Genomic DNA, 26492 nt, shown 5'->3' with positions numbered 1-26492 from the left:
AAAAAATGCAAAATCATGCACTTGGGTCTCAAAAACCCAAAGGCTAAATATGGTACATACTTGCCTACTCTCCCGGAATGGTCGAGAGGCTCCCGAAAATCGGGTGGCGCTCCCGGCCCCCCGGAAGAAAAGGCAAGTCTCCCGGACGAGTGCCCACCACCCGCAACCCACCCGCATCACCTGCATAACCCCCGGCGGCGCAGTTCAAAGTGCGCGGTCCGGGAGTCAGATGACGCGATTCGCGTCATCCTGGCCCCCGCCCCCTGCCTTGCAATGTCAATATTAACGGCATTGCCCCCCTCCTCCTTTTTTCAACCTGTGAAGCTCAGCAGGGGAGAGAACAGGGAGCCAGCGTTTTCTCATGCAGCCTCTGTGGAGAAAATGGCGCTGGTTAGTGCTGAGGATCAAGCCCCGCCCACCCGACGGCGGGCTTCGGTCCCTTCATCATATACTAATAAAATGGCGGGGGTCCGCGGATTTACTGTCCCACAGCCTAATCCATCGTATTTATGGCCAAATCGAGGTTTATTGCTGCCCAGGGCGCCCCCCTTCAGTGCCTGCTTTGTGTGTGTGACTGGGAACAATGGCGCGCAGCTTACCGCTGCGCGCTTACCTCATGAAGATCTGATGTCTTATGCCGCCTGAAGTCTTTTCCTCAATACTCACCCGGCTTCTATCTTCGGCATCTGTGAGGAGGACGGCGGCGAACCCCAGGTGAGACCTGTGTCCCAACTCCCTCTGGAGCTAATGGTGTCCAGTAGCCTAGAAGCAGTGCCCAACTTTACAAGCCAGCTCTGCTTCTCTCTCCTCGGTCCCACGATGCAGGGAGCCTGTTGCCAACAGGACTCCCTGAAAATAAAAAACCTAACAAAATTATTTTTCCACAGAAAACTCTGGAGAGCTCTCTGCAGTGCACCCATTCTCCTCTGGGCACAAGATCTAACTGAGGTCTGGAGGAGGGGCATAGAGGGAGGAGCCAGTGCACACCCATAGTCAAAGTTCTTTTTAGGTGCCCTTTTTAGGAGCCCGTCTATACCCAATGGTCCTTACGGAGTCCCCAGCATCCTGTAGGACGTAAGAGAAAAGTGGAATAGCCTCCCATCAGAGGTGGTAGTGGTGGTAGAGGCTAAGACTGTAGAGCAATTTAAACATGCTTGGGATAGGCATATGAATATCCTTACAAAGAATTAAGGTTCAAAAAGGGTTGAGATTGCCTAAAGGATAAAAAAAAGGGCAAACTAGATGGGCCAAGTGGTTCTTATCTGCCGTCAAATTCTATGTTTCTATGTTACATCCCACCCCCATCACAATCCTGACAGTTGGCATGCCAACTAACAGGGACTATTCCCACTAGTGCAGTCGGCAGTGGCCAGTGTCCCAGCTATTCTATATGGAAGCAGGAAGACAGACATCTTTGCTGTAGATTGTAGAACAGGGAGGAGAAAGAAGACACTGCTTTTCTCCAGTCATGGAGCTATATGTGTGCCATCCTGAGATGGCTAATCTTTTTTGAGAAGCTTTCCGTGGTTCTTTGAATCTCTCTCTCCATACTAGCTAAACTAATCAGTGGCAATACTGGAGAAATCTGAGATTTCTTCACGGTCGGTAACCCTTTCTCTGAATAGGACAAAGCAGTGAACCCTCTGTCATCACTAAAGGGCTTTTCACTAGAAAAACGCACTTTGATAAATCCGCCCAGAGTTCTATAACTAATACCAACTTTTAAAGAGATGGTCTACTGATGCTTGGACAGTGCTGTCCAACTACCGCACCACTACTACCTAAAGCAAGGGAGTAGATGACCCGTCTGCAGTCTTATACATACTGGTATCCAGCAGGAGGCGATAGTGGACAGGAACGTTCCGGCCACAGCTTAGTAATAATAATTAGCGATGGGTGTGTAGCTGTAGTGATTGATCATAGGGCAGGTCTCACGCTTGTATAATAATATAATTATCATGTGGCATGCTAGTCGGTGTGTCACACTTTGTAGCTCGGTAGTCTCAGACTCCACCTGATTGCCTGAGTGAGTGAGAGACTAGTCCCTCTCTCCTCGGTTGGTTCTATATCGGAGGGAGGAACTATCCCGCTGGCCTAGCTCCTCCCCCTTGCGTCGTAACTCCTCCCCCTTACGGAAAAGGTCCCTTAGCCCACTTGATTCTAGCATCTACCCTCTCTTTCCTCCCCCACCCTTCCCCTCCTTCCGCCTCCTCCCGCCTCCTTCCGCCTCCTTCCTCCCGGTCTGCTGCTTGCACTCAGTTGCCGGTTGCACAAAATGAGCTGCCGAAGCGGATTCTACAGGCAGGAGCTGAACAAGACGGTGTGGGAGGTCCCGGAGCGGTACCAGAACCTCACCCCAGTGGGCTCCGGGGCCTATGGCTCAGTCTGGTAGGTGCACGGTGCAGGATAGAGGGGGGCCTGTTTGGGCCCCTGCCAGCCACTAGCTAGCTGATGCTTTATTTGTTTTGCAATCGGCTTCCTCCTCTCCTGCTGCAATAATTCTCCCTTCTCTGTAGTTGTAGTAATAATAATAATAATACTAGGCAGCTCTGATGTCTGTGGCTGATTCTGTTACAGTATATGGACTTTGGTGGTTGGACCTGTATAAAGGACGTGTCTCTTACACTGTACATACACTGCTGCTGTGTTTCAGGTATACAGTGAGTAGTAGGTCTTCCCAGAGCAGCCACTTACTATGGTATCGTGCATTTAACATGAAAATTGATTATATTATGAAATCATTCTGCTAAAAACACGTAAGGAACCCATATACCGTGTATAGCAATCTTGGCATCTCTAATTTTTATAATTGGCATATCTAACCTCTAAAAAAGGGGCAGACTAGATGGGCCAAGTGGTTCTTATCTGCCGTCAAATTCTGTTTCTATTCTGCATATATCATTACACCACTATTGTTCTTTTCTTCCTACCTCCCTACGTTATTTTATATAATACTGCCTGTTTTAATGTGGATCTCTATTCGTTACTGTGATCCCATTGTTTTCTATCTTATAGCTGTGTAGTCCTGTAATTGGTCTTTTTGCTGATGTCCTGTCTCTAGCATCTTCTATGAAGATAAAACAGATTGGGATTATCAATTACTTTATTCTTTTCTTTTCTAGAAACATTTTCTGCCTCTTTTTTTTTTTTTTTTTTTTTTTTTTTTTTTAAATGTAGGTGATCACAGCGACTGCATGCCTTTACTGATCATTCACACAATGCAGCAAACTGATTTTCATATTGGAGCTTCCTTTTTTCAGAGCAATGTAAATCTGTTTTTTGATAATTGTCTCATTAGTCATGTGGCTACAAATAATACTATGATACAGAAACCTGAGAAGCTAAACACTGCCTGGCTGCTGTATCTTATCCTATCCTGCCTTCTCACCTTCTGTATTTATAAAGTCTTATTTTGGAACTACTGGCTGTAGACACAGGTGGTCTTCAGTATGCCGACTGTCGGGATCCCGGCGCACAGTATACCGGCGCCGGAATCCCTACACTTTTTTCCACGACCCCCCTGGAGGGAGAATAAAATAGCGTGGCGAGCGCAGCGAGCCCGCAAGGGGCTCATTTGCGCTCGCCATGCTGTCGGTATGCCGGTGGTCGGGCTCCCGCCGCCGGTATGCTGGTCGCCGGGAGCCCGGCCGCCGGCATACCATACTACACCCGTAGACACAAATACAAAGTATCATTATGTAGGAGTAATACAATGAGCAATGAAAAGCGGAGAGAGGGAATAACCCCCAACTTATTTAGAAGATGGCAATCAACATGACTAAAAAACGGTAAGGTAGGGTATGCGTTAGGCGATACATTGGACGATATCGGAACCTTGCATCAGCCATTTTGCTCAGTGTGTACCCGCGATTGCTCACTACGGGTGTCGTCAGTGGGGTGGTCCCATCTGATGTGCTGCATGTCAGATGGGCTGATCCCACCGATGACAGCATGCAGGTGAATGCGGTGGGTAACAATATGCAGATGTAGCCATGCTCATCTTACTGCGAATCATCATTGCATGGCGTGTTAGGCTGCGAATTTAGGAATTAATGGAGTGATTGGCGACTGCGAATAGTTGCAGTCTGGCATGCCATACAGCAAGCTGTGTTGCAGCAAAGTTTAGCATGGCTACATCTGTATCACATGGTTGTACACCAGATCGTGCAGTGTGTATAGTTGCACTATATATATTATTCTGTCGGTATATGGGTTGCCTTCGGCACACATCATCCTGGTGTGTACGTTAGAAATGTTAGGATAATGCCAGCAAACGTGGCTAAAGCAGTCTGCGGGACAGCCTCTTCATCATGTAGAAGAGGAGTTCTGAGAAAGTTTTATGTAGGATGGTGGGAACCAGATATCGCCTCATAAAGGAGATTAGAGGAAATGTATTTTATTTTCAACAAAGATTCAGCTTGGAAAATAAAATCAGACTCTCTCCCAACCTCTATCATGGGGATACCTGTGGGAGGGAACTGTTGTCGGAAGTTCAGCATAAAGTATAGAAACAAATCACTTTAGTAGAATACTAGCAGAGTCATAGTGATTTGAAGGTGGTAAGAGGTCTGGTGTGCAAAGGAGAGCCGAGAGACTTGTGGAAGTTATGTAACTGAAAAACATATTTTTTGGGATATGAAACTTTTCTTTATTGTCACCAAAATAAGGAAAAGAAGAATATCTGCAGATGTGGTTGAGGTATCTGATCCCCGTAAGCAACCAATGCTTAAAGGCAATAAAATTCTTACCTGGAGGGAAGTCAGTGGAACGATTGGTCAGCAGTGATTTGGACTGCTGACTGGTAACATCATATAAACTTGGTGATCCTATTCCAATATTCTCAGCCTAATTAAGACCCAAATTCTCGGAAAGGCAAGGCTGTTTCTTAGTACATGTTGGGCAGGTCATGCAGCTAGATAGTAGTATTTAATATTGGGAATGCCAAGGCCTCCACCCTGGGCTGACCTTTGCAATATGCAAAGTTGGATTCTGGTTTGTTTCTTCTACTAAATGAATTGAGTGTGTAGTATAGTGATGCAAAATGTTAAAGTATAGGAGGGGACAGGAATGGGAAGGACCTGATATAAGTAAAGAAGATGAGAGGCATGATCCTGCCCAACCATGAAACAAAAAGGTGGCTTAATTTATCAAGATCTGATTGGATAGTAGAAATGTGAAGGGGGATAGTTGGCTTGAAACAGTTGGCGGTACTGATGTGTTATGAATATAGCAAGGTTTTTAATTAGATTTTTTATATGCCAGTGGAAGGAAAAGGCTTTCCAAGTTAGGTTTTCTCAACTCCTATAGGTAGAAATGAAAAACTTCAGAATTGTGAGCGTTGCCTATAATTCTCTATTTCCTGAAGGGTATCCGGTGTCTGGGTCGACCACACTTAGGTCGACAATGCCTAGATCGACCACTATTTTTCGACAGTAAGTAGGGCGACGTGGCTTCTAGGTCGACATGAGGTTTTGTTTTTTTTCACATTTTGTTTTTCATTTTTTAAACTTTTTCATGCTTTATGATCCACATGGACTACAATTGGGAATGGTAACCTGTGCCGTGCGCAGCAGTAGCAGAGTGAGGCACCCTGCCTGAAGCATGGCGAACGAACACAGTGCACTAATTGGGGTTCCCGGTCTCTATGGAGAAAACTACACACAATAAAAAGTTAAAAAACTAATGTCGACCTTGTACATGTCGACCTAGAGACCATGTCAACCTAAGTGTGGTCAACCCTATGATCCACACCATCCTGAAGCAGCGATGGAATGGGCCAAATCAAAGACTCTCCTTCAACTACATCTGTTTTTATTGGACCAGTTTTGAGTACAGTAATACCCCTTTTCCATCAAAATCCAGGGTCCGACCCAGGATTTGGAAACACTGTTTCAAACCAGGTCAGACCCGCGACAACTCTTTTGACACTGCGGCGCCAGCCCAGGTTATTCCCGGGTTGGCGCTGTTCATACTGTACATGGGCCTTTTTCACTGACAAAAATCTTGGTTTCATTCACATTCATGGGAAATAACCCGGGATTTTCAAGTCGGCAGAAAGGGGGTATAAGATTATAAGCCACATCTCTGTAGAGTTTGAAATGTAATTAGTGGACGTCAGTGTGTGTGTGACAGCAAGCAAAGACTTAAACATCATTACTTACATAAATTAATTATGCTTCTCTCTGAGACAACCACGAAACCTTTTGATATTGTACACGTTTAATGTCATTCTTCTCTTACAGGAGACTTTAAATGGAATATTTTAATTGTAGTTATTTGGAAAATTGAAGGCAGATAGCTCTGTTTACTCTGTAGTGTATTATGTATATTTTAATAGCCCCTGATATTTATTGTGATGTGTAATTGTAGCATTATGTTAACTATTTAGTTTTTCTCTATTGTGGACTACCAAGTTACAGCAGAAATTGATGAACCATATGAGATGCTAATCATATTGGCATTGCAGTTCTGTCCATGTAGTTATAGAAGTATGTGTGTGTTTTTTTTTTTTTTTTTTTTGATAATTTCTCTTCCAGCCCAGGAGATCACAATTATGTTTGAACATATTTTTATTTTACGAATGTGAGTTCTGAATGAGGAAATCCTCTATGAGACTGGGAGCATAGTAAGCTACAGAATTTATTTAATAAGACTATTAAAAGCACCACCGGTTTTAGAACAGGTTGTTCCAGGTAAACCTATATACTCCCTGTTTTTTTTTAAACACTTAATACTATACATAAAGACTTTTCGATAACTACTCTGCTCATATCATTATAGTAGCTGGTATAGCGATTGGGAAAGTTCTAAGAAACTATTATCTTTTTCTTTACAGCTAACAAAATCTATATCCTGTAGCTAAAATACCAGTGAGGGGGTTTAGTCTAGTCCAGTGGTCTCAAACTGTGTGCGGTACCACAGGACGCTTGCAGTGGAGCCTCAGGTTGGTGGTCCAGGAACAAGTAATGTAATAGACAAAACTAGTGCTTGTGTCTGCCAATCATAAAATATATGGACAAACAGAAGCAAATCTTGTCCCTCACCTAATTGAACCTAAGGATGACATATAAACATAATTTACTTAATTTAATGGGTTTTTTTTTTCTCTAAATTTCTCAATAAGAAACTTTTGGCCCTGGGGTGCCGTGAAAAAAATTCTGATACTCCTAGGGCAGGCATGTCCAAACTGCGGCCCTCCAGCTGTTGAGAAACTACACATCCCAGCATGCCCTGACATAGTTTTGCTGTCAGAGAATGCTAAAGCTGTGTCAGGGCATGCTGGGATGTGTAGTTTCTCAACAGCTGGAAGGCCACAGTTTGGACATGCCTGCTCTAGGGTGATGTGACTCAAACAAGTTTAGGAAACCCTGGTCTTGTCTAAAATGTAAATATCATAAAACGGGGTATGGCTTGAATGTATTATAAAAACAGCAGATGGTGCAGTAAAAAGCCAAGGATAGCTATGGCATGGAGATGGGGGCGGGGTTCCTGATATGCTGTCATTCTCGCATGCAGTTTTCTTCCTGTATTTATTTGACCTGTTTCTGGATTGGGATATTTACACAATAAGTCCTTATTAACCCCATACTCTAAAGGGCCCCATACACTAGTACGATTTTACACGATTTCATACAATTCCGATATATCCGTCTGATATATTGTATGAAATTGTGTACAGTCGTATGTGTTTTAGACCGTATCCAATCGGAAGCACATCCCCGTGGCTGTCGGATAGGATCCCCTAGGTTGTTGGTGCTGCACTAATGATCTATCGGAATTAGATGGAATCGGATGAAAAAAGTGTGTTTTTTGTGCATGTGATATATCGCAGGGAAGTGTGACTGGCATTCTCAGGACACTCCCAGCCCCCGTAGCCCTCTATCCAGCCCATCAGTTATATCTCATGGTGCAGTTGTATGCTGTACGATATATTGCATGCGATGTATAGCGGCTTCATCAATCGCATGCAATATATCTTATGCAAAAATAGCATAAAAGTACCAAATCGTATGGAATCACTCCCGGGAAGGTCCCAGGGGAGTTCAAGGGAAACTGCATACGACTTCAGCCTCGGGAATATTGTTGTAGTGTATGGGGCCCTTAAGAGTGCACTCTTACACACTCCTAAACATGCAATTCCCCATAATATTATTACTAAAGGTTATTTCTTGGCTGGCAATTAAAGAAAAAAAAAATAAAAGCTGGCTAGGAAACCTTGCTCTTAACACATAGGGGTCAATTCTATTCGGCAACTAAAGAATAGCGCCGGGAATTAGCTCCCGACGCTATTCAATTCTGCTACTAGTTGCCCGCAATTGTCGGGAATTCTTCTCTCATCCCCGTCACGCAGCCGCCGCGGCCCGCCCCCCCAATGGTCTGGCCACACCTTCGTTGGCCGGACCGCTCCCCCTAAATGGCCGCTTAACGCCGCCGTTCAGCCCCCTCCCGCCCAGCAACCGCCTCTGTCTGAGGTGATCGCTGGGCACCGACGACTGCCATGCGCAGTTCCGACCCGATCGCTGCGACAAACTGCAGCGAGCGATCGGGTCGGAATGACCCCCTATGTGCTGGTTTGATACGTCCTGATTGTGACAAAATTTGGCCTAGAATATCCTCTACATGGTCAAAGGATTTTGCTTTAATTACCTCATGTGAGGATTACAATTACCTTCATTAACTATAACTCAGCCATATAGGTTCTTCATTCTGCTGCCCTGCCATGGTACATGAGGAGACTAGCTAAAGCACCAACTGTTGAGATTCTTGTGCTCACTTTGTTCCACAATTATTATTTTTAGAATTGACCCTATGGCTATGTTATGTTATTATTTTTTCCGGTTGGGACCTGTGTCAGAATAGCAAGACTATTATACCACTGTTATTGTAATGTGGCAAAGAAGGTCATTATGCTTAAATTGACATCCTCTGCACCACTGGTAGTGGTGGTGGAACATGCTTAAAAAAACGTTTGTATTTGATAGGCGTTCAAACTCCATGGTCATTGCTAATCAGCCTTAATATGAAATGGGAAGTCTGCTGCTTTTATGTTTACCTAGATCATTGCCACCCAGGTGCATGAACAAAAACACCAGGAACACAAAGTTCACTGGTATATTCCACCAACATCCCCTTAAAACTAGCCCATGCTACATGCCTTGTATACCAAATCAACAAATACCAGTTGCCTCACTGAAAATGAATGTGTCTTGTACTGCAGATCACTTGGATGACAAATAAGCTTAGAAATGCCCCACAACCTACATGACTCGTGTGACTCCACCCATATAGACCAAGTTCCACGTTGAATACCCTACATACCACCAATATACAATCAACTAAAGGAACAAGCACTGCCTAGAAGTAACCATTATAAAGGTTAAAAATCCCCACAGAGAACCACAAGGCAATCAAGTTATTCCTAGGATGAAAAATCATGTAAAATCCCTTTAAAAATCCATCATTTATATTGGCAAGTGGCATACACCAAGTGTACCCACCAATACTATGTGTTGCTCTTGCTTCAGCTGTGCTTTTTTATAACTGCCAGACTTCCGTCTGACCAATTTTGTAATGCTGTTGATCGAGCAACCCACGTCTGCTGCTGATGTAGTTGTCTCAGTCATAAATGATAAACCTGGTAGTTTTGGTGCTTAGTCCAAACTATTTTTAAGCTCTCATAAATACTGCCTTAAACTGGTTTTAAGTCACAGGGATGGAATTCATGCACTCTAAGCTCTCCCATCTTGGCTTCTACTCCTCAAATACTCATTAGCCAGCATCATACACTCTTGTCTATGTTAAGGCCCGTACACACTGGTCGATATATCAGCCGTTCTCTTGAACGGCCGATATATCGCGGGACCGTCGGCCAGTGTGTACGGCCGACACTGAGTCTAGGCATATATTCTTTATAAATAAATGTGTTTATTTGAATGATTTGAATAAGAATTATATGATATATAATATAATAATAAAACAATCCTAATACCGGTATACAAAACAAATATACACCGACAATATGAAACAGTATAAGAAGGACAGATACGCGTCAGCGTTTTACTCTGTCTATAATTCTTAACGTGTTCTTGTCCCAAGGTACACTCTTTGTATATCACTGTTCTTTTTGTACCGTGATAACGCTATGCTGTTTTAAAAGATCTGTAAAACTTCTGACCACAAAGGTCCTAATGAAGAAGAGAAAGTCCTTCTGGTGAAGGGAACACAGGCTAACGTGTAAGTTCTCCGTGGGATAATGGTCGGATATATCTTTCTCCACTGACCTGAAACGTGTTTCCCGTACTGGGGGCTTGCGCCTCGCTAGTCCAGAGGGTGAGGGTGTCTGCCGGCAGACTGGTCTGGTGTAAGTAACGGCGGTAGGCTTGCGGGCTTCTCCGATCCGTTGCTCCACAATCAACGCGTTTCGCCTGCGTAACCAATAAAGAGAAAAGAGCGTTAAAGACCCTCAAAAATAACAAAGAAATAGTTATTAAGCAAGCAGACAAGGGGGGAGGAGTGGTTGTAATAGATCGAAGCAAGTACGACGAGGAAGCATGAAAACTTCTGACAGATGACCACACATACAAGAAATTGGATAAAGACCCAACCAATGATTATAACAGAGCTCTAATGGAGATTTTGAAACAAGCGATGGAAGACGGGATCCTAACAAAAGATGAATTTCTCTTTATAGAACAAAAATATCCAAAGGTTCCCGTTTTCTACCACTTACCGAAGGTACACAAGGACATGCTTAATCCACCGGGAAGACCGATTGTTGCGGGGATCGATTCCCTAACCTCCAACCTCTCCTGTTATATAGATCATTTTTTTAAACCGTTAGTATCACGACAACGGAGTTATCTTAAAGACACCACCCAGGTTCTAAGTATATTGAATGGGATTACTTGGAAGGAGAGCTATATGCTGGTGACATGTGACATAAAGTCACTATACACCAGCATAAAAGCATAAAACACGAAGACTGTTGTAGAAATGTCTTTAAAATCTTAGAGGAGGAATCGGACCTACAAATCCAGCAAGTCAATTTCATTATAGAGGGTATCAAATTTATCCTGACCCATAATTATTTCTGGTTTGGAGGCCAGTTTTATAACCAGGTACAAGGAACCGCTAGGGGGACTAATTTTGCGCCGTCATATGCAAACTTGTTTCTGGCCCAGTGGGAGAACGAAAGAATATGGACCAACAACAAACATCTTTAGAATTTAGTCATTTGGACACGATATATAGACGACGTATTGTTTATATGGGATGGTATGGAAGAAGATCTCAACGAGTTTCTCGGAAGCATTAATCAGAACACTGTTAACCTGGAATTTACACAAGAAGTCAGCCGGGATAGCATTAATTTTCTGGACCTTACCATTTTTATCCCTGACAATAAAATTGAAACTAAGACCTATATGAAGCCAGTGGATTGTTACAACTACCTAGACGCAAAAAGCAATCACCACCCACAGTGGCTTTCAAACATACCCAAAGGCCAGATGAGGAGGATAAGAAGAAACTGTTCTAGAAACATCGACTGTGAAGAACAAACTACTGACTTAGTGAACAACTTCAGAATGAAAAATTATCCACAAGACAAACTCGAAAAAGACAGAGAAGTAGTAGGGCAGTTTTAAACGTACTGATCTTCTGGAATGTAATGCAAGTAAGAAGATCAGGAAAGACACACAGACAAACGTTCCTTTTATCTCGAATTACTCCAGTCAAAGAAATTTCATAGAAACTAGCATGAAAAAACACTGGCACATTCTGATGTCAGATAATTAATTAAAAACACTACTACCAAATAAACCAAGAATCATATACAGACGTGCGCCTACGATTGGGAAGAATCTAGTGAGGAGTCATCGCAAACTGGAAGAAAGAAGAACTAACACGTGGTTAAAAGACTCAGAACCAGGCTTCTATAGATGTAATAACTGCTCAGCGTGTACATAAACAGGAATAAGAACAACTAAACCTATAAGAAATATTTCCTCAGAGACGACCAACAAGGAATTCAGAATAAAGGAAAAAATAACCTGCAACTCTGTAGGAGTTATATACTTTACTTATCTGTCCATGCGGACTACAATATGTAGGAAAGACCACCCGCAAGCTACATATAAGAGTCAATGAACATCTTAACAATATAAAGAACGGGAAGGAAAATCACAGTATACCAAAACACTATAAACTAAAACATAACAGCAATCCGTCCTCCCTAATTTTCATAGGTCTGAAACAAATCAATAAACCATGGAGAGGCGGTGATTGGGACAAGACCCTCTTGAAGGAAGAAGCAAAACTTATCTTTGAATTGGATACATTAGTACCAAGAGATCTAAATGTAGATTTTGAACTGCATCCATTTCTGACGTCATAAACTATCATACATACCATATGAAGTCTAAGCAGTTTAAAAAAATCTCAGTAGAAGTCTCTAAGAATAAAATGAATGTCTATCACATCCCGTAGATTATATTTGTTTATACACTGCTCAAAAAAATAAAGGGAACACTTAAACAACACAATGTAACTCCAAGTCAATCACACTTCTGTGAAATCAAACTGTCCACTTAGGAAGCAACACTGATTGGCAATCAATTTCACATGCTGTTGTGCAAATGGAATAGACAACAGGTGGAAATTATAGGCAAGTAGCAAGACACCCCCAATAAAGGAGTTGTTCTACAGGTGGTGACCACAGACCACTTTTCAGCTCCTATGCTTTCTGGCTGATGTTTTGGTCACTTTTGAAAGCTGGCAGTGCTTTCACTCTAGTGGTAGCATGAGACGGAGTCTACAACCCACACAAGTGGCTCAGGTAGTGCAGCTCATCCAGGATGGCACATCAATGCGAGCTGTGGCAAGAAGGTTTGCTGTGTCTGTCAGCGTAGTGTCCAGAGCATGGAGGCGCTACCAGGAGACAGGCCAGTACATCAGGAGACGTGGAGGAGGCCGTAGAAGGGCAACAACCCAGCAGCAGGACCGCTACCTCCGCCTTTGTGCAAGGAGGAACAGGAGGAGCACTGCCAGAGCCCTGCAAAATGACCTCCAGCAAGCCACAAACGTGCATGTGTCTACTCAAACGATCAGAAACAGACTCCATGAGGGTGGTATGAGAGCCCGACGTCCACAGGTGGGGGTTGTGCTTACAGCCCAACACCGTGCAGGACGTTTGGCATCTGCCAGAGAACACCAAGATTGTCAAATTCACCACTGGCGCCCTGTACTCTTCACAGATGAAAGCAGGTTCTCACTGAGCACATGTGACAGACGTGACAGAGTCTGGAGACACCAAGGAGAACGTTCTGCTGCCTGTATCATCCTCCAGCATGACCGGTTTGGCAGTTGGTCAATAATGGTGTGGGGTGGCATTTCTTTGGGGGGCCGCACAGCCCTCCATGTGTTCGCCAGAGGTAGTCTGACTGCCATTAGGTACCAAGATGAGATCCTCAGACCCCTTGTGAGACCATATGCTGGTGCGGTTGGCCCTGGGTTCCTCCTAATGCAAGACAATGCTAGACCTCATGTGGCTGGAGTGTGTCAGCAGTTCCTGCAAGACGAAGGTATTGATGCTATGGGCTGGCCCGCCCGTTCCCCAGACCTGAATCCAATTGAGCACATCTGGGACATCATGTCTCGCTCCATCCACCAATGCCACGTTGCACCACAGACTGTCCAGGAGTTGGCGGATGCTTTAGTCCAGGTCTGGGAGGAGATCCCTCAGGAGACCATCCGCCACCTCATCAGGAGCATGCCCAGGCGTTGTAGGGAGGTCATACAGGCACGTGGAGGCCACACACACTACTGAGCCTCATGACTTGTTTTAAGAACATTACATCAAAGTTGGATCAGCCTGTAGTGTGTTTTTCCACTTTAATTTTGAGTGTGACTCCAAATCCAGACCTCCATGGGTTAATAAATTTGATTTCCATTGATAATTTTTGTGTGATTTTGCTGTCAGCACATTCAACTATGTAAAGAATAAAGTATTTAATAAGAATATTTCATTCATTCAGATCTAGGATGTGTTATTTTAGTGTTCCTTTTTATTTTTTTGAGCAGTGTGTGTGTGTGTGTGTGTGTGTGTGTGTGTGTGTATATATGTATGTGTATATAATATATATAATATTTTATAATTTTTATATAAAAAAATGTAATTTTTCTAATCATACTTTTTCCTTTTTAATCTTCTCTGTCTATGGCATATTTCTAATAATTTTTTTCCCCTTATTCCTGTATTATAATAAATTTACATTACAGTTACCAGAGACTAATTTAGATATCTCTATGATATACAGTTCACTTCAAATACATTTTTGCTGCTAGAAATTATTGCTGAGCTATAATAAATAGAAGAAAATGCAACCCTCCTGCACAAAAACCATAATGTGATACTATGTTTGAGACAGTCTTTAAATAGCAAGATTTTTCAACAATGTAACACATGAGGTATGGAGAATAGAAACAAATGTCCTATGAATGTTTAGCGACTTCTAATCTTTGATGTACATATAGATACACATAGAGGTTCTGTATGGCATATGCTCTACTTATTTTTATTTATTTTTATTTCTATTTATATGTGTTATGTATGTCTTTGTGTCCATGTTTTTTTCTTCTTGTTTCTTTCTTCCTTTCTTCCCTTTCTGTGCATGCATTCGCATAATAATGCATGATATATATTTTAAGAAAACGCTGGCATAAAAATACCTTTTGGAGGAAGGACTTATACAGCATTATAAAAATAAAAAGTCTAACCAGTATGATGCGCCCAAAACAAAGTGCTGTTTAAATGCCGGACATAATGAGGGCGGAAGTGACATGCCGCTTCTTGCCTCACAAGTACGGGCAAAACTCGTGTTAAAAGACCAGAAGGACGAGGGGATCGGTCATCCTGGCGAAGCCTGGTTACGCAGGCGAAACGCGTTGATTGTGGAGCAACGGACCAGTCTGCCGGCAGACACCCTCACCCTCTGGACTAGCGAGGCGCAAGCCCCCAGTACGGGAAACACGTTTCAGGTCAGTGGAGAAAGATATATCCGACCATTATCCCACGGAGAACTTACACGTTAGCCTGTGTTCCCTTCACCAGAAGGACTTTCTCTTCTTCATTAGGACCTTTGTGGTCAGAAGTTTTACAGATCTTTTAAAACAGCATAGCGTTATCACGGTACAAAAAGAACAGTGATATACAAAGAGTGTACCTTGGGACAAGAACACGTTAAGAATTATAGACAGAGTAAAACGCTGACGCGTATCTGTCTTTCTTATACTGTTTCGTATTGTCTGTGTATATTTGTTTTGTATACCGGTATTAGGATTGTTTTATTATATTATATATCATATAATTCTTATTCAAATCATTCAAATAAACACATTTATTTATAAATAATATATGCCTAGACTCTGTTTATAGTGAGCGCGGGGGATCCTTTTCTATTCTCCAAGTATTTATAGACAGGGGGAGTGGAAACCCCTGTTTCTCTGACGTCCTAGTGGATGCTGGGACTCCGTCAGGACCATGGGGATTAGCGGCTCCGCAGGAGACGGGGCACAAAAATAAAAGCTTTAGGACTAGGTGGTGTGCACTGGCTCCTCCCCCTATGACCCTCCTCCAAGCCTCAGTTAGGTTTTTGTGCCCGTCCGAGCAGGGTGCAATCTAGGTGGCTCTCCTAAAGAGCTGCTTAGAAAAAGTTATTAGGTTTTTTATTTTCAGTGAGTCCTGCTGGCAACAGGCTCACTGCAACGAGGGACTTAGGGGAGAAGAAGTGAACTCGCCTGCGTGCAGGATGGATTGGCTTCTTAGGCTACTGGACACCATTAGCTCCAGAGGGATCGAACACAGGCCCAGCCATGGAGTCCGGTCCCGGAGCCGCGCCGCCGACCCCCTTGCAGATGCCGAAAAGTGAAGAGGTCCAGAAACCGGCGGCAGAAGACTTTTCAGTCTTCATGAGGTAGCGCACAGCACTGCAGCTGTGCGCCATTGTTGTCAGCACACTTCACACCAGCGGTCACTGAGGGTGCAGGGCGCTGGGGGGGGGCGCCCTGGGCAGCAATGATAATACCTTGTTCTGGCTAAAAATACATCACATATAGCCCCTGGGGCTATATGGATGTATTTAACCCCTGCCAGGTCTCACAAACACCGGGAGAAGAGCCCGCCGAAATAGGGGGCGGGGCCTATCTCCTCAGCACACAGCGCCATTTTCCTGCACAGCTCCGCTGCGAGGAAGGCTCCCAGGACTCTCCCCTGCACTGCACTACAGAAACAGGGTAAAAAAACAGAGAGGGGGGGCACTTTTTTGGCGATATTGATATATTAAGCTGCTATAAAAGAAACAACACTTCTGTAGGGTTGTTCCTATATATTTATAGCGCTTGGGTGTGTGCTGGCAAACTCTCCCTCTGTCTCCCCAAAGGGCTAGTGGGGTCCTGTCTTCGATAAGAGCATTCCCTGTGTGTCGGTACGTGTGTGTCGACATGTATGAGGACGATGTTGGTGTGGAGGCGGAGCAATTGCCGGTAATGGTGATGTCACCCCCTAGGGAGTCGACACCGGAATGGATGGCTTTGTTTATGGAATTACGTGTTAATGTCAGCACGTTACAAAAATCAGTTGACGACATGAGACGGCCGGCAAACCAGTTAGTACCTGTCCAGGCGTCTCAGACACCGTCAGGGGCTGTAAAACGCCCTTTACCTCAGTCGGTCGACACAGACCCAGACACGGACACCGAATCTAGTGTCGACGGTGAAGAAACAAACGTATTTTCCAGTAGGGCCACACGTTATATGATCACGGCAATGAAGGAGGCTTTGCATATCTCTGATACTGCAAGTACCACAAAAAGGGGTATTATGTGGGGTCTGAAAAAACTACCTGTAGTTTTTCCTGAATCAGAGGAATTGAATGAAGTGTGTGATGAAGCGTGGGTTAACCCCGATAGAAAACTGCTAATTTCAAAGAAGTTATTGGCATTATATCCTTTCCCGCCAGAGGTTAGGGCGCGCTGGGAAACACCCCCTAGGGTGGATAAGGCACTCACACGCTTATCAAAACAAGTGGCGTTACCGTCTCCTGAAACGGCCGCCCTCAAGGATCCAGCTGATAGGAGGCTGGAAACTACCCTGAAAAGTATATACACTCATACGGGTGTTATACTGCGACCAGCCATCGCCTCTGCATGGATGTGCAGTGCTGGGGTGGTTTGGTCGGATTCCCTGACTGAAAATATTGATACCCTGGATAGGGACAGTATTTTATTGACTATAGAGCAATTAAAGGATGCTTTTCTTTATATGCGAGATGCTCAGAGGGATATTTGCACTCTGGCATCGAGAGTAAGTGCGATGTCCATATCTGCCAGAAGAAGTTTATGGACGCGACAGTGGTCAGGTGATGCGGATTCCAAACGGCATATGGAAGTATTGCCGTATAAAGGGGAGGAATTATTTGGGGTCGGTCTATCGGATTTGGTGGCCACGGCAACAGCCGGGAAATCCACCTTTTTACCTCAGGTCCCCTCCCAACAGAAAAAGACACCGTCTTTTCAGCCGCAGTCCTTTCGTTCCTATAAGAACAAGCGGGCAAAAGGATAGTCATATCTGCCCCGAGACAAAGGAAAGGGTAAGAGAGTGCACCAAGCAGCTCCCTCCCAGGAGCAGAAGCCCTCCCCGGCTTCTGCAAAGCCCTCAGCATGACGTTGGGGCTTTACAAGCGGACTCAGGGGCGGTGGGGGGTCGACTCAAGAATTTCAGCGCACAGTGGGCTCACTCACAGGTGGACCCCTGGATCCTGCAGGTAGTATCTCAGGGTTACAGGTTGGAATTCGAGAAGTCTCCCCCTCGCCGGTTCCTAAAGTCTGCTCTGCCAACGTCTCCCTCAGACAGGGCGACGGTATTGGAAGCCATTCACAAGCTGTATTCTCAGCAGGTGATAGTCAAGGTACCCCTCCTACAACAGGGAAAGGGGTATTATTCCACACTATTTGTGGTACCGAAGCCGGACGGCTCGGTAAGACCTATTCTAAATCTGAAATCTTTGAACCTGTACATACAAAAATTCAAGTTCAAGATGGAGTCACTCAGAGCAGTGATAGCGAATCTGGAAGAAGGGGACTTTATGGTGTCCCTGGACATCAAGGATGCTTACCTGCATGTCCCAATTTGCCCTTCACATCAAGGGTACCTCAGGTTCGTGGTGCAAAACTGTCATTATCAGTTTCAGACGCTGCCGTTGGGATTGTCCACGGCACCTCGGGTCTTTACCAAGGTAATGGCCGAAATGATGTTTCTTCTGCGAAGAAAAGGCGTATTAATTATCCCTTACTTGGACGATCTCCTGATAAGGGCAAGGTCCAGAGAACAGCTGGGGGACGTAGTAGCACTAACCCAAGTAGTGCTGCAACAGCACGGGTGGATTCTGAATTTTCCAAAATCTCAATTGACCCCGACGACACGTCTGCTGTTCCTGGGAATGATTCTGGACACGGTTCAGAAAAAGGTGTTTCTTCCGGAGGAGAAAGCCAGGGAGTTATCCGAACTTGTCAGGAACCTCCTAAAACCAGGAAAAGTGTCTGTGCATCAATGCACAAGAGTCCTGGGAAAAATGGTGGCTTCTTACGAAGCGATTCCATTCGGCAGATTCCACGCACGAACTTTTCAGTGGGATCTGCTGGACAAATGGTCCGGATCGCATCTGCAGATGCATCAGCGGATAACTTTGTCTCCACGGACAAGGGTGTCTCTTCTGTGGTGGTTGCAGAGTGCTCATCTGTTAGAGGGCCGCAGATTCGGCATACAGGACTGGGTCCTGGTGACCACGGATGCCAGTCTGAGAGGCTGGGGAGCGGTCACACAGGGAAGAAACTTCCAGGGAGTGTGGTCAAGCCTGGAGATGTCTCTTCACATAAATATACTAGAGCTAAGAGCGATTTACAATGCTCTAAGCCTGGCAAAACCCCTGCTTCAGGGTCAGCCGGTGTTGATCCAGTCGGACAACATCACGGCAGTCGCCCACGTAATCAGACAGGGCGGCACAAGAAGCAGGAGGGCAATGGCAGAAGCTGCAAGGATTCTTCGCTGGGCGGAAGATCATGTGATAGCACTGTCAGCAGTGTTCATTCCGGGAGTGGACAACTGGGAAGCGGACTTCCTCAGCAGACACGATCTACACCCGGGAGAGTGGGGACTTCATCCAGAAGTCTTCCACATGATTGTGAACCGTTGGGAAAAACCAAAGGTGGATATGATGGCGTCCCGCCTCAACAAAAAACTGGACAGGTATTGCGCCAGGTCAAGAGACCCTCAGGCAATAGCTGTGGACGCTCTGGTAACACCGTGGGTGTTCCAGTCAGTGTATGTGTTTCCTCCTCTGCCTCTCATACCAAAAGTACTGAGAATTATACGGCAAAGGGGAGTAAGAACGATACTCGTGGCTCCGGATTGGCCAAGAAGAACTTGGTACCCGGAACTTCAGGAGATGCTCACGGAAGATCCGTGGCCTCTACCTCTAAGACGGGACCTGCTTCAGCAGGGACCGTGTCTATTCCAAGACTTACCGCGGCTGCGTTTGACGGCATGGCGGTTGAACGCCGAATTCTAAGGGAAAAAGGCATTCCGGAAGAGGTCATCCCTACCCTGGTAAAAGCCAGGAAGGAGGTGACTGCACAACATTATCACAGCATTTGGAGAAAATATGTTGCGTGGTGTGAGGCCAGGAAGGCCCCGACGGAGGAATTTCAACTGGGTCGATTCCTACATTTCCTGCAAACAGGATTGTCTATGGGCCTCAAATTAGGGTCCATTAAGGTTCAAATTTCGGCCCTGTCGATTTTCTTCCAAAAAGAATTGGCTTCAGTTCCTGAAGTCCAGACTTTTGTAAAAGGAGTACTACATATACAGCCACCGGTTGTGCCCCCAGTGGCTCCGTGGGATCTTAATGTAGTTTTGGATTTTCTCAAATCCCATTGGTTTGAGCCACTCAAATCGGTGGATTTGAAATATCTTACATGGAAAGTAACCATGCTACTGGCCCTGGCTTCAGCCAGGAGAGTGTCAGAATTGGCGGCTTTAACGTATAAAAGCCCATATCTGATTTTCCATTCGGACAGGGCAGAACTGCAGACGCGTCCTCAGTTTCTGCCTAAGGTGGTTTCAGCGTTTCACCTGAACCAGCCTATTGTGGTGCCTGCGGCTACTAGCGATTTGGAGGATTCCAAGTTGCTGGACGTTGTCAGGGCATTGAAAATATATATTTCAAGGACGGCTGGAGTCAGAAAATCTGACTCGCTGTTTATACTGTATGCACCCAACAAGCTGGGTGCTCCTGCTTCTAAGCAGACGATTGCTCGTTGGATTTGTAGCACAATTCAACTTGCACATTCTGTGGCAGGCCTGCCACAGCCTAAATCTATCAAGGCCCATTCCACAAGGAAGGTGGGCTCATCTTGGGCGGCTGCCCGAGGGGTCTCGGCATTACAACTCTGCCGAGCAGCTACGTGGTCGGGGGAGAACACGTTTGTAAAATTCTACAAATTTGATACCCTGGCTAAAGAGGACCTGGAGTTCTCTCATTCGGTGCTGCAGAGTCATCCGCACTCTCCCGCCCGTTTGGGAGCTTTGGTATAATCCCCATGGTCCTGACGGAGTCCCAGCATCCACTAGGACGTCAGAGAAAATAAGATTTTACTTACCGATAAATCTATTTCTCGTAGTCCGTAGTGGATGCTGGGCGCCCATCCCAAGTGCGGATTGTCTGCAATACTTGTACATAGTTATTGTTACAAAAAAATCGGGTTGTTATTGTTGTGAGCCGTCTGTTCAGAGGCTCCTACGTTTGTCATACTGTTAACTGGGTTCAGATCACAGGTTATACGGTGTGATTGGTGTGGCTGGTATGAGTCTTACCCGGGATTCAAAATCCTTCCTTATTGTGTACGCTCGTCCGGGCACAGTATCCTAACTGAGGCTTGGAGGAGGGTCATAGGGGGAGGAGCCAGTGCACACCACCTAGTCCTAAAGCTTTTATTTTTGTGCCCTGTCTCCTGCGGAGCCGCTAATCCCCATGGTCCTGACGGAGTCCCAGCATCCACTACGGACTACGAGAAATAGATTTATCGGTAAGTAAAATCTTATTTTTTCTCCCTGCTGCTACTGTAGAACAAAGAGGGACTAGCGCAGTCCCCTACCCCAAGTATTCACCACTGTACGGCCGATACGTCTGTGAACTCCGTCGTTCACAGACGTATCGCGTCGGCCGCGCAGCACAGCCGACGGCCAATATATCTACCGATATATTGGCGCGTCGCTGTGTGTGTACGGGGCGGTCGGCGACCGCCCGTACACATGCTGCGGCGGCCAGCGGTGATTGACAGCTGAACTGGTCGGGCGTGTGTACACGCCCGCCCAGTTCATGACGTCAGTCCCCGACGGATCGGGCAGTGTGTATGCACAGCACACTGCCCGATCCGTCCATAGATATATCTGCAGATCAATTGATCTGCAGATATATCTACTAGTGCAGTGATGGCTAACCTTGACACTCCAGCTGTTGTTGAACTACACATCCCAGCATGCCCTGCTACAGTATTGCTATTCGGCCATGCTAAAACCGATACAAGGCATGCTGGGATGTGTAGTTCAACAACAGCTGGAGTGTCAAGGTTCGCCATCACTGTACTAGTGTGTACCCACCTTTAGAAAACAACCCATCTGCCTTTCCCCAGTTGAGTTTAAAGTGAGTGTCCTTTTCAGACCATGGGCCTAATTCAGAGTTGATCGCAGCAGCAAATTTGTTAGCAGTTGGGCAAAACCATGTGCACTGCAGGGGGGGGGGGGGCAGATATAACATTTGCAGAGAGAGTTAGATTTGGGTGTGGTGTGTTCAAACTGAAATCTATATTGCAGTGTAAAAATAAAGCAGCCAGTATTTACCCTGCACAGAAACAAAATAATCCACCCAAATCTAACTCTCTCTGCAAATGTTTTATCTGCCACACCTGCAGCGCACTTGGGGGGGTCATTCCGACCCGATCGCTCACTGCGCTTCCTCGCAGTCGTGCAATCGGGTCGGAACTGCACATACGCAGCGGCCGCATTGCACAGGCGCGTCGTTGCCCGGCGACGGCCTTTGCCATGCAGCAACGCTGCTAGCAAGGAAATCAATCGCAGCTTGACAGGAGGAAGGCGGAACCAGGCGGCAACTCACCGTTTTCGGGGAGTGGTGAGTCCAACGCAGGCGTGTTCAGGCGTTTGGAGGGCGGTTGTCTGACGTCAATTCCGGGACCTGCATCGCTGGATCGATCGCACAGGGTGAGTAACACTTACCCTGGTCTTTTTACAGGAAACGTTTTTTGTTTTTTTTTGCACAGCAGGGCTGCACAAGCGTTCGCAGCCCTGCTATGCAGAAATACATTCCCCCATAGGCGGCAGCTAGTTGATCGCACGGGCAGCAAAAAGTTGCTACGTGCGATCAACTCTGAATGACCCCCATGGTTTTGCCTAACTGCTAACAAATTTGCTGCTGCGATCAACTCTGAATTACCCCCACTGAGTGATATGTCGTTCCATATCAGGCTGACATCGCTCCATTGTGTACCCAGAACCAACCAAACAGGACTTAACTGTCATTTTTCAAACACAGCCTGTAAAATGACAGTTTAAAGTTGATTGGTTAGTGCTTTATATCTCTCCATTGTATCTTTATCCAAGCCTTAGTACATCTGCCCCTCAGCCTCATATGCACCTCTTTTTTATGTTTACATTATTAGAGGCAGAAAATGCACTTATATACAGAAAATTAACTGCCTAACTTTTTTTTCTTTATACCTTGAAAACCTTTTACTTTTTTGTTGGTATGCAATTCTATAATATGTTTAAGTACTGTAACTGTATTTCAAATTAAATATGAAAGGGGCAGATGTATCAAGCCGTGGAGAGAGAGTTAAAGAACCGGCCAATCAACTTCTGTCATTTTTCAATGACTGCCTGTAACATGGCAGTTAGGAGCTGATTGGCTGGTAGTTTTTCTCTCTCTCTCTCTCCAAGGCTTAATACATTTTCACCCTAAATGTTATTTTGAAACTGGCAAATCGTTAAATGTAAGTATTGTTCTGCTATTTGAATGCTATATATAAGTAAGTCCTTTTCAGTTTAAGTTGGATCTACGCCTCCTTGCATGTGTTATCACGTTTAGTGAATTAGAATTGAGGTGTGCTTTTGGTGTAGATGGTCATTATAATCTCTGCAGTGATGTGACTGGCATATAAATCTGTGTGGTATTTCACACTGCGCAAGCTCCAGAACTAATCATAAATAAGTACTGGCTATGCAGCGTCTCATGCATTTCTGTCTTCTCTCTACTTGCGACTGAGGGGGTATTGCCTAACTTGTCTGTAATGTGGCATCCTCATGTAGGCACGCTTCAGAAGGAGCGTGTCAACAGAACTGCAGGCTACGCTGAGTTGGACAGAAGTGTAAAGGTCCGTACACATGGAGCGATTTTGACCATGAGCAATTTACCTTGAACTGGTAGTAGGCGATTTCGACTATCTGTACCGGCGATTTTGACTAACTCATTTAAATAGGGAGATGCTTTTACTTTTCCAGCAACCTAATCAAAATTGACTTGCATGCACAGTCTATTTTTCCCAGCAATAGCGACCTGGCAGGGACGCGCATCGCTATCGCTCACTGTGTACACACGGAGCGATATGCACTAACTTTCTTAGCTACATAACTACATAGTCAAAATCGCTGAGACATATTGCTCTGTGTGTACACACCTTAAGACACACCTTCTTCCATCCGTAGCATTACCCCTAGTATAGAGCTGGTGCAAGTGCACCCCGATGATGATGGTGGCTATCAAGCTCAACCTGCAGATATAGAGGGCAGGTGCACTGGAAAAATCTCAGCACACCGGTGAGTAAATGCATATAGTTCCCTGCACGCTACGCAGGAGTAATTACGACCGACTTGCATGCAGCACTACAACAGCCCAATTTGAGCATTTCTGGGAAGAGTACAAAGGATTCCTTCTGAAGATCTTGCACTTGCCCCACACTGCTCTCAAATTACTTTTACTTACATACAAGGCTATTAACCAAACTGCACCATCATACATCTCCTCGCTCATCTCAAAATATCTCCCTACCAGACCTCTCCGCTCTGCACAAGATCTGCGTCTCTCATCCACATGTATTACCTGTTCCCACTCAAAATTACAGGACTTTACCCGGGCTTCACCCACTCTGTGGTATGCACTCCCACGCACAATAAGACTCTCCTTTAGTCTCCAAACCTTTAAACGTTCCCTGAAAACTCATCTCTTCAGACAAGCCTACCAAATTTCAGACCCACCCACATAACCTTAACAGCTTCCCTATCAAGTTACATCTCCTCTGTACAGTCCACATAAACTCACATTTTGTCTTCCAACATTGCTGGGTGATCATATCATACAACCCATTAAGAACCTAGCAACCTGGGGAACCATTATGTAACAGGTAGCATCTATCCTTGTGTATCAATGCCTATTTCCCTATAGATTGTAAGCTTGCGAGCAGGGCCTTCCTACCTCTGTCTGTCTGTCTGTCTTTGCCCAGTTTTGTTCTATAATTGTTGTTCTAATTGTAAAGCGCAACGGAATATGCTGCGCTATATAAGAAACTGCTAATAATAATAATTATGCTAATATTATGTTTCATGCGGTTCAACTCGTTATCCTCTGTTTTCTATTAGACTGCAAATATAGGTCATCCTGCAATCACACTGTCTGCACACCTGATAATGCTTACTGTCATCGTCGTATATAATGGCAAACTGCTATAATCAAACTGGTAACATTCCTCAGGTGCTGCGTGAGGGGGTTACTCTAGACAAGAAAAACAGAAGGATTTTTCCCATGCACTCTGCGGGCTTTTAGTAACAAGAACTATACACTATATAATAATAAAAAATGTAGAGCTCTTAGTTACATATATTTTGCAAAAATGATAAGCCTCCAGGCCACTTCACAGTGGCTCTATTGCTGGAGGTCCCTAATACTAAGTATAAGTCCAGGGCGTGGACCCCACAAAGTTGTCTCAGGCCCAACCACCCCCAGGTCAGCACACCATTGAAATACTATAGTGTTAATGTATTAATAAGAAAGGAGCAGGAGCTATGTGTTAGAAAGTGATACAAAAATAAGGGTGTTAATAAAATACTCAAGAGTAGTATTACTATCATTGTCGCAACATGTGTGAGATACTTTCGAAATCTTCATTTGAAAAACAATATGACATGCTTGACTATATAAATGTCTTAAGATTAAAAATAATAAAATACAACTACCAGTGACTACATGTCCATATAAAGTACATAGGCTTACTTTTACTGAGTGCAATGCCTGTAGTAACAGAAGGATAGGTATAATCTATGATTTAAAGTGGTTACACACCTATATAATAGTTGGCCCCATATCGGTAGAACGGGCCGTCCGTTATACAGGTATGTACGATGTGCTGATGTAAAATCGTTAGTTGATAAATGGCTTGTAACGCTCCTGCAACGGCCAGGATTGGAAGGTCGCATCTTATGTGCTACACAGTCGACCTCCGGGACCGGAAGCATTTACCTGGTCAGCCCAGAACCTGAGTGTACCCACATTTAGTCCTAGTTTACAGTGGTAAAGATTTTGCTCTATTCTGTAAACAAGATTGTGCCATATGTTAACTGCAGGTTTGGTACAATATGTCAAGTGACAAAATGTACAGATCTTTTTCTCTTCAGGTTGTTTTGCAACATAATTCAATTAGCATTTCCCTTGTTGATGGGTTAATTGCTCCCTGTTTGCAGATATCAGTTATTGGAATTCTTGTAATTTCTCACAGCCTGCATTAACAATTAGAACTTTTCATGAACAGCTAGATACAGTATATAAAGCATAATCACACAGGAGGTCATTTATGACGAACAAACCAGGTAAAGTATAATTTTGCAAATCAGGATAATTAAAGTGAGCAGTGGAGATTAAGTATTGGATTGGTGTTACTAGCACAGCTATATTGCCCCTTTGGAGCTGTAATCAGGAATTACTATTATCTACATCCTGCAGGTTGAATACAGGTCTGTAATTGAATAACTGTAGACACTTTTTATACAGGAGAACAGACCATGGAGTCAACATGTGGCTAGTTTATAATAATAATAATAAATAATAAGAATAATTTGATATATAGCGCTCTTTTCTCCAGTAAGACTCAATGCCCTTTAATCTGCTCCATTTCATGTTTTAATGGGATCCATTTTGTACCTTCTTGGCAGAGAACAGAATTCCTAGGCACCCTTTGCCTAAAGTAATGACAATCTTCCAAGATACACAAGAGCCACATGTAATAAAGGCAGTCCCAATTTACCCAAACTGATCAATATAAGCTACTGTATAAATGAGGTTAAACTGAGGGACATTTTAGGAGAAAATGGATGTAAGC

At 44.6% G+C, this 26492-nt stretch overlaps 1 protein-coding gene across 2 annotated transcripts in view; it reads left to right on the top strand.

The window, feature by feature from the left end:
* Positions 1 to 2203: 2203 nt before the first annotated feature.
* Positions 2204 to 26492, top strand: part of MAPK11 (mitogen-activated protein kinase 11) — a 72199-nt gene continuing 47910 nt past the window's right edge. The window contains exon 1 of one of the 2 annotated variants that reach the window (XM_063927158.1): positions 2204 to 2388. In XM_063927158.1, the coding sequence (XP_063783228.1) occupies positions 2276 to 2388 (113 nt within the window). In that variant the 5' untranslated portion in view covers positions 2204 to 2275. The remainder of the gene's footprint in view (positions 2389 to 26492) is intronic. The other variant, XM_063927159.1, reaches the window with a different exon arrangement.

This window comes from Pseudophryne corroboree, chromosome 6 (genome assembly GCF_028390025.1).
Source record: "Pseudophryne corroboree isolate aPseCor3 chromosome 6, aPseCor3.hap2, whole genome shotgun sequence".
Lineage (NCBI taxonomy): Eukaryota > Metazoa > Chordata > Amphibia > Anura > Myobatrachidae > Pseudophryne > Pseudophryne corroboree.
Note: the sequence above shows the minus strand (reverse complement) of the source record. Positions and strands in the feature narration are given on the sequence as shown.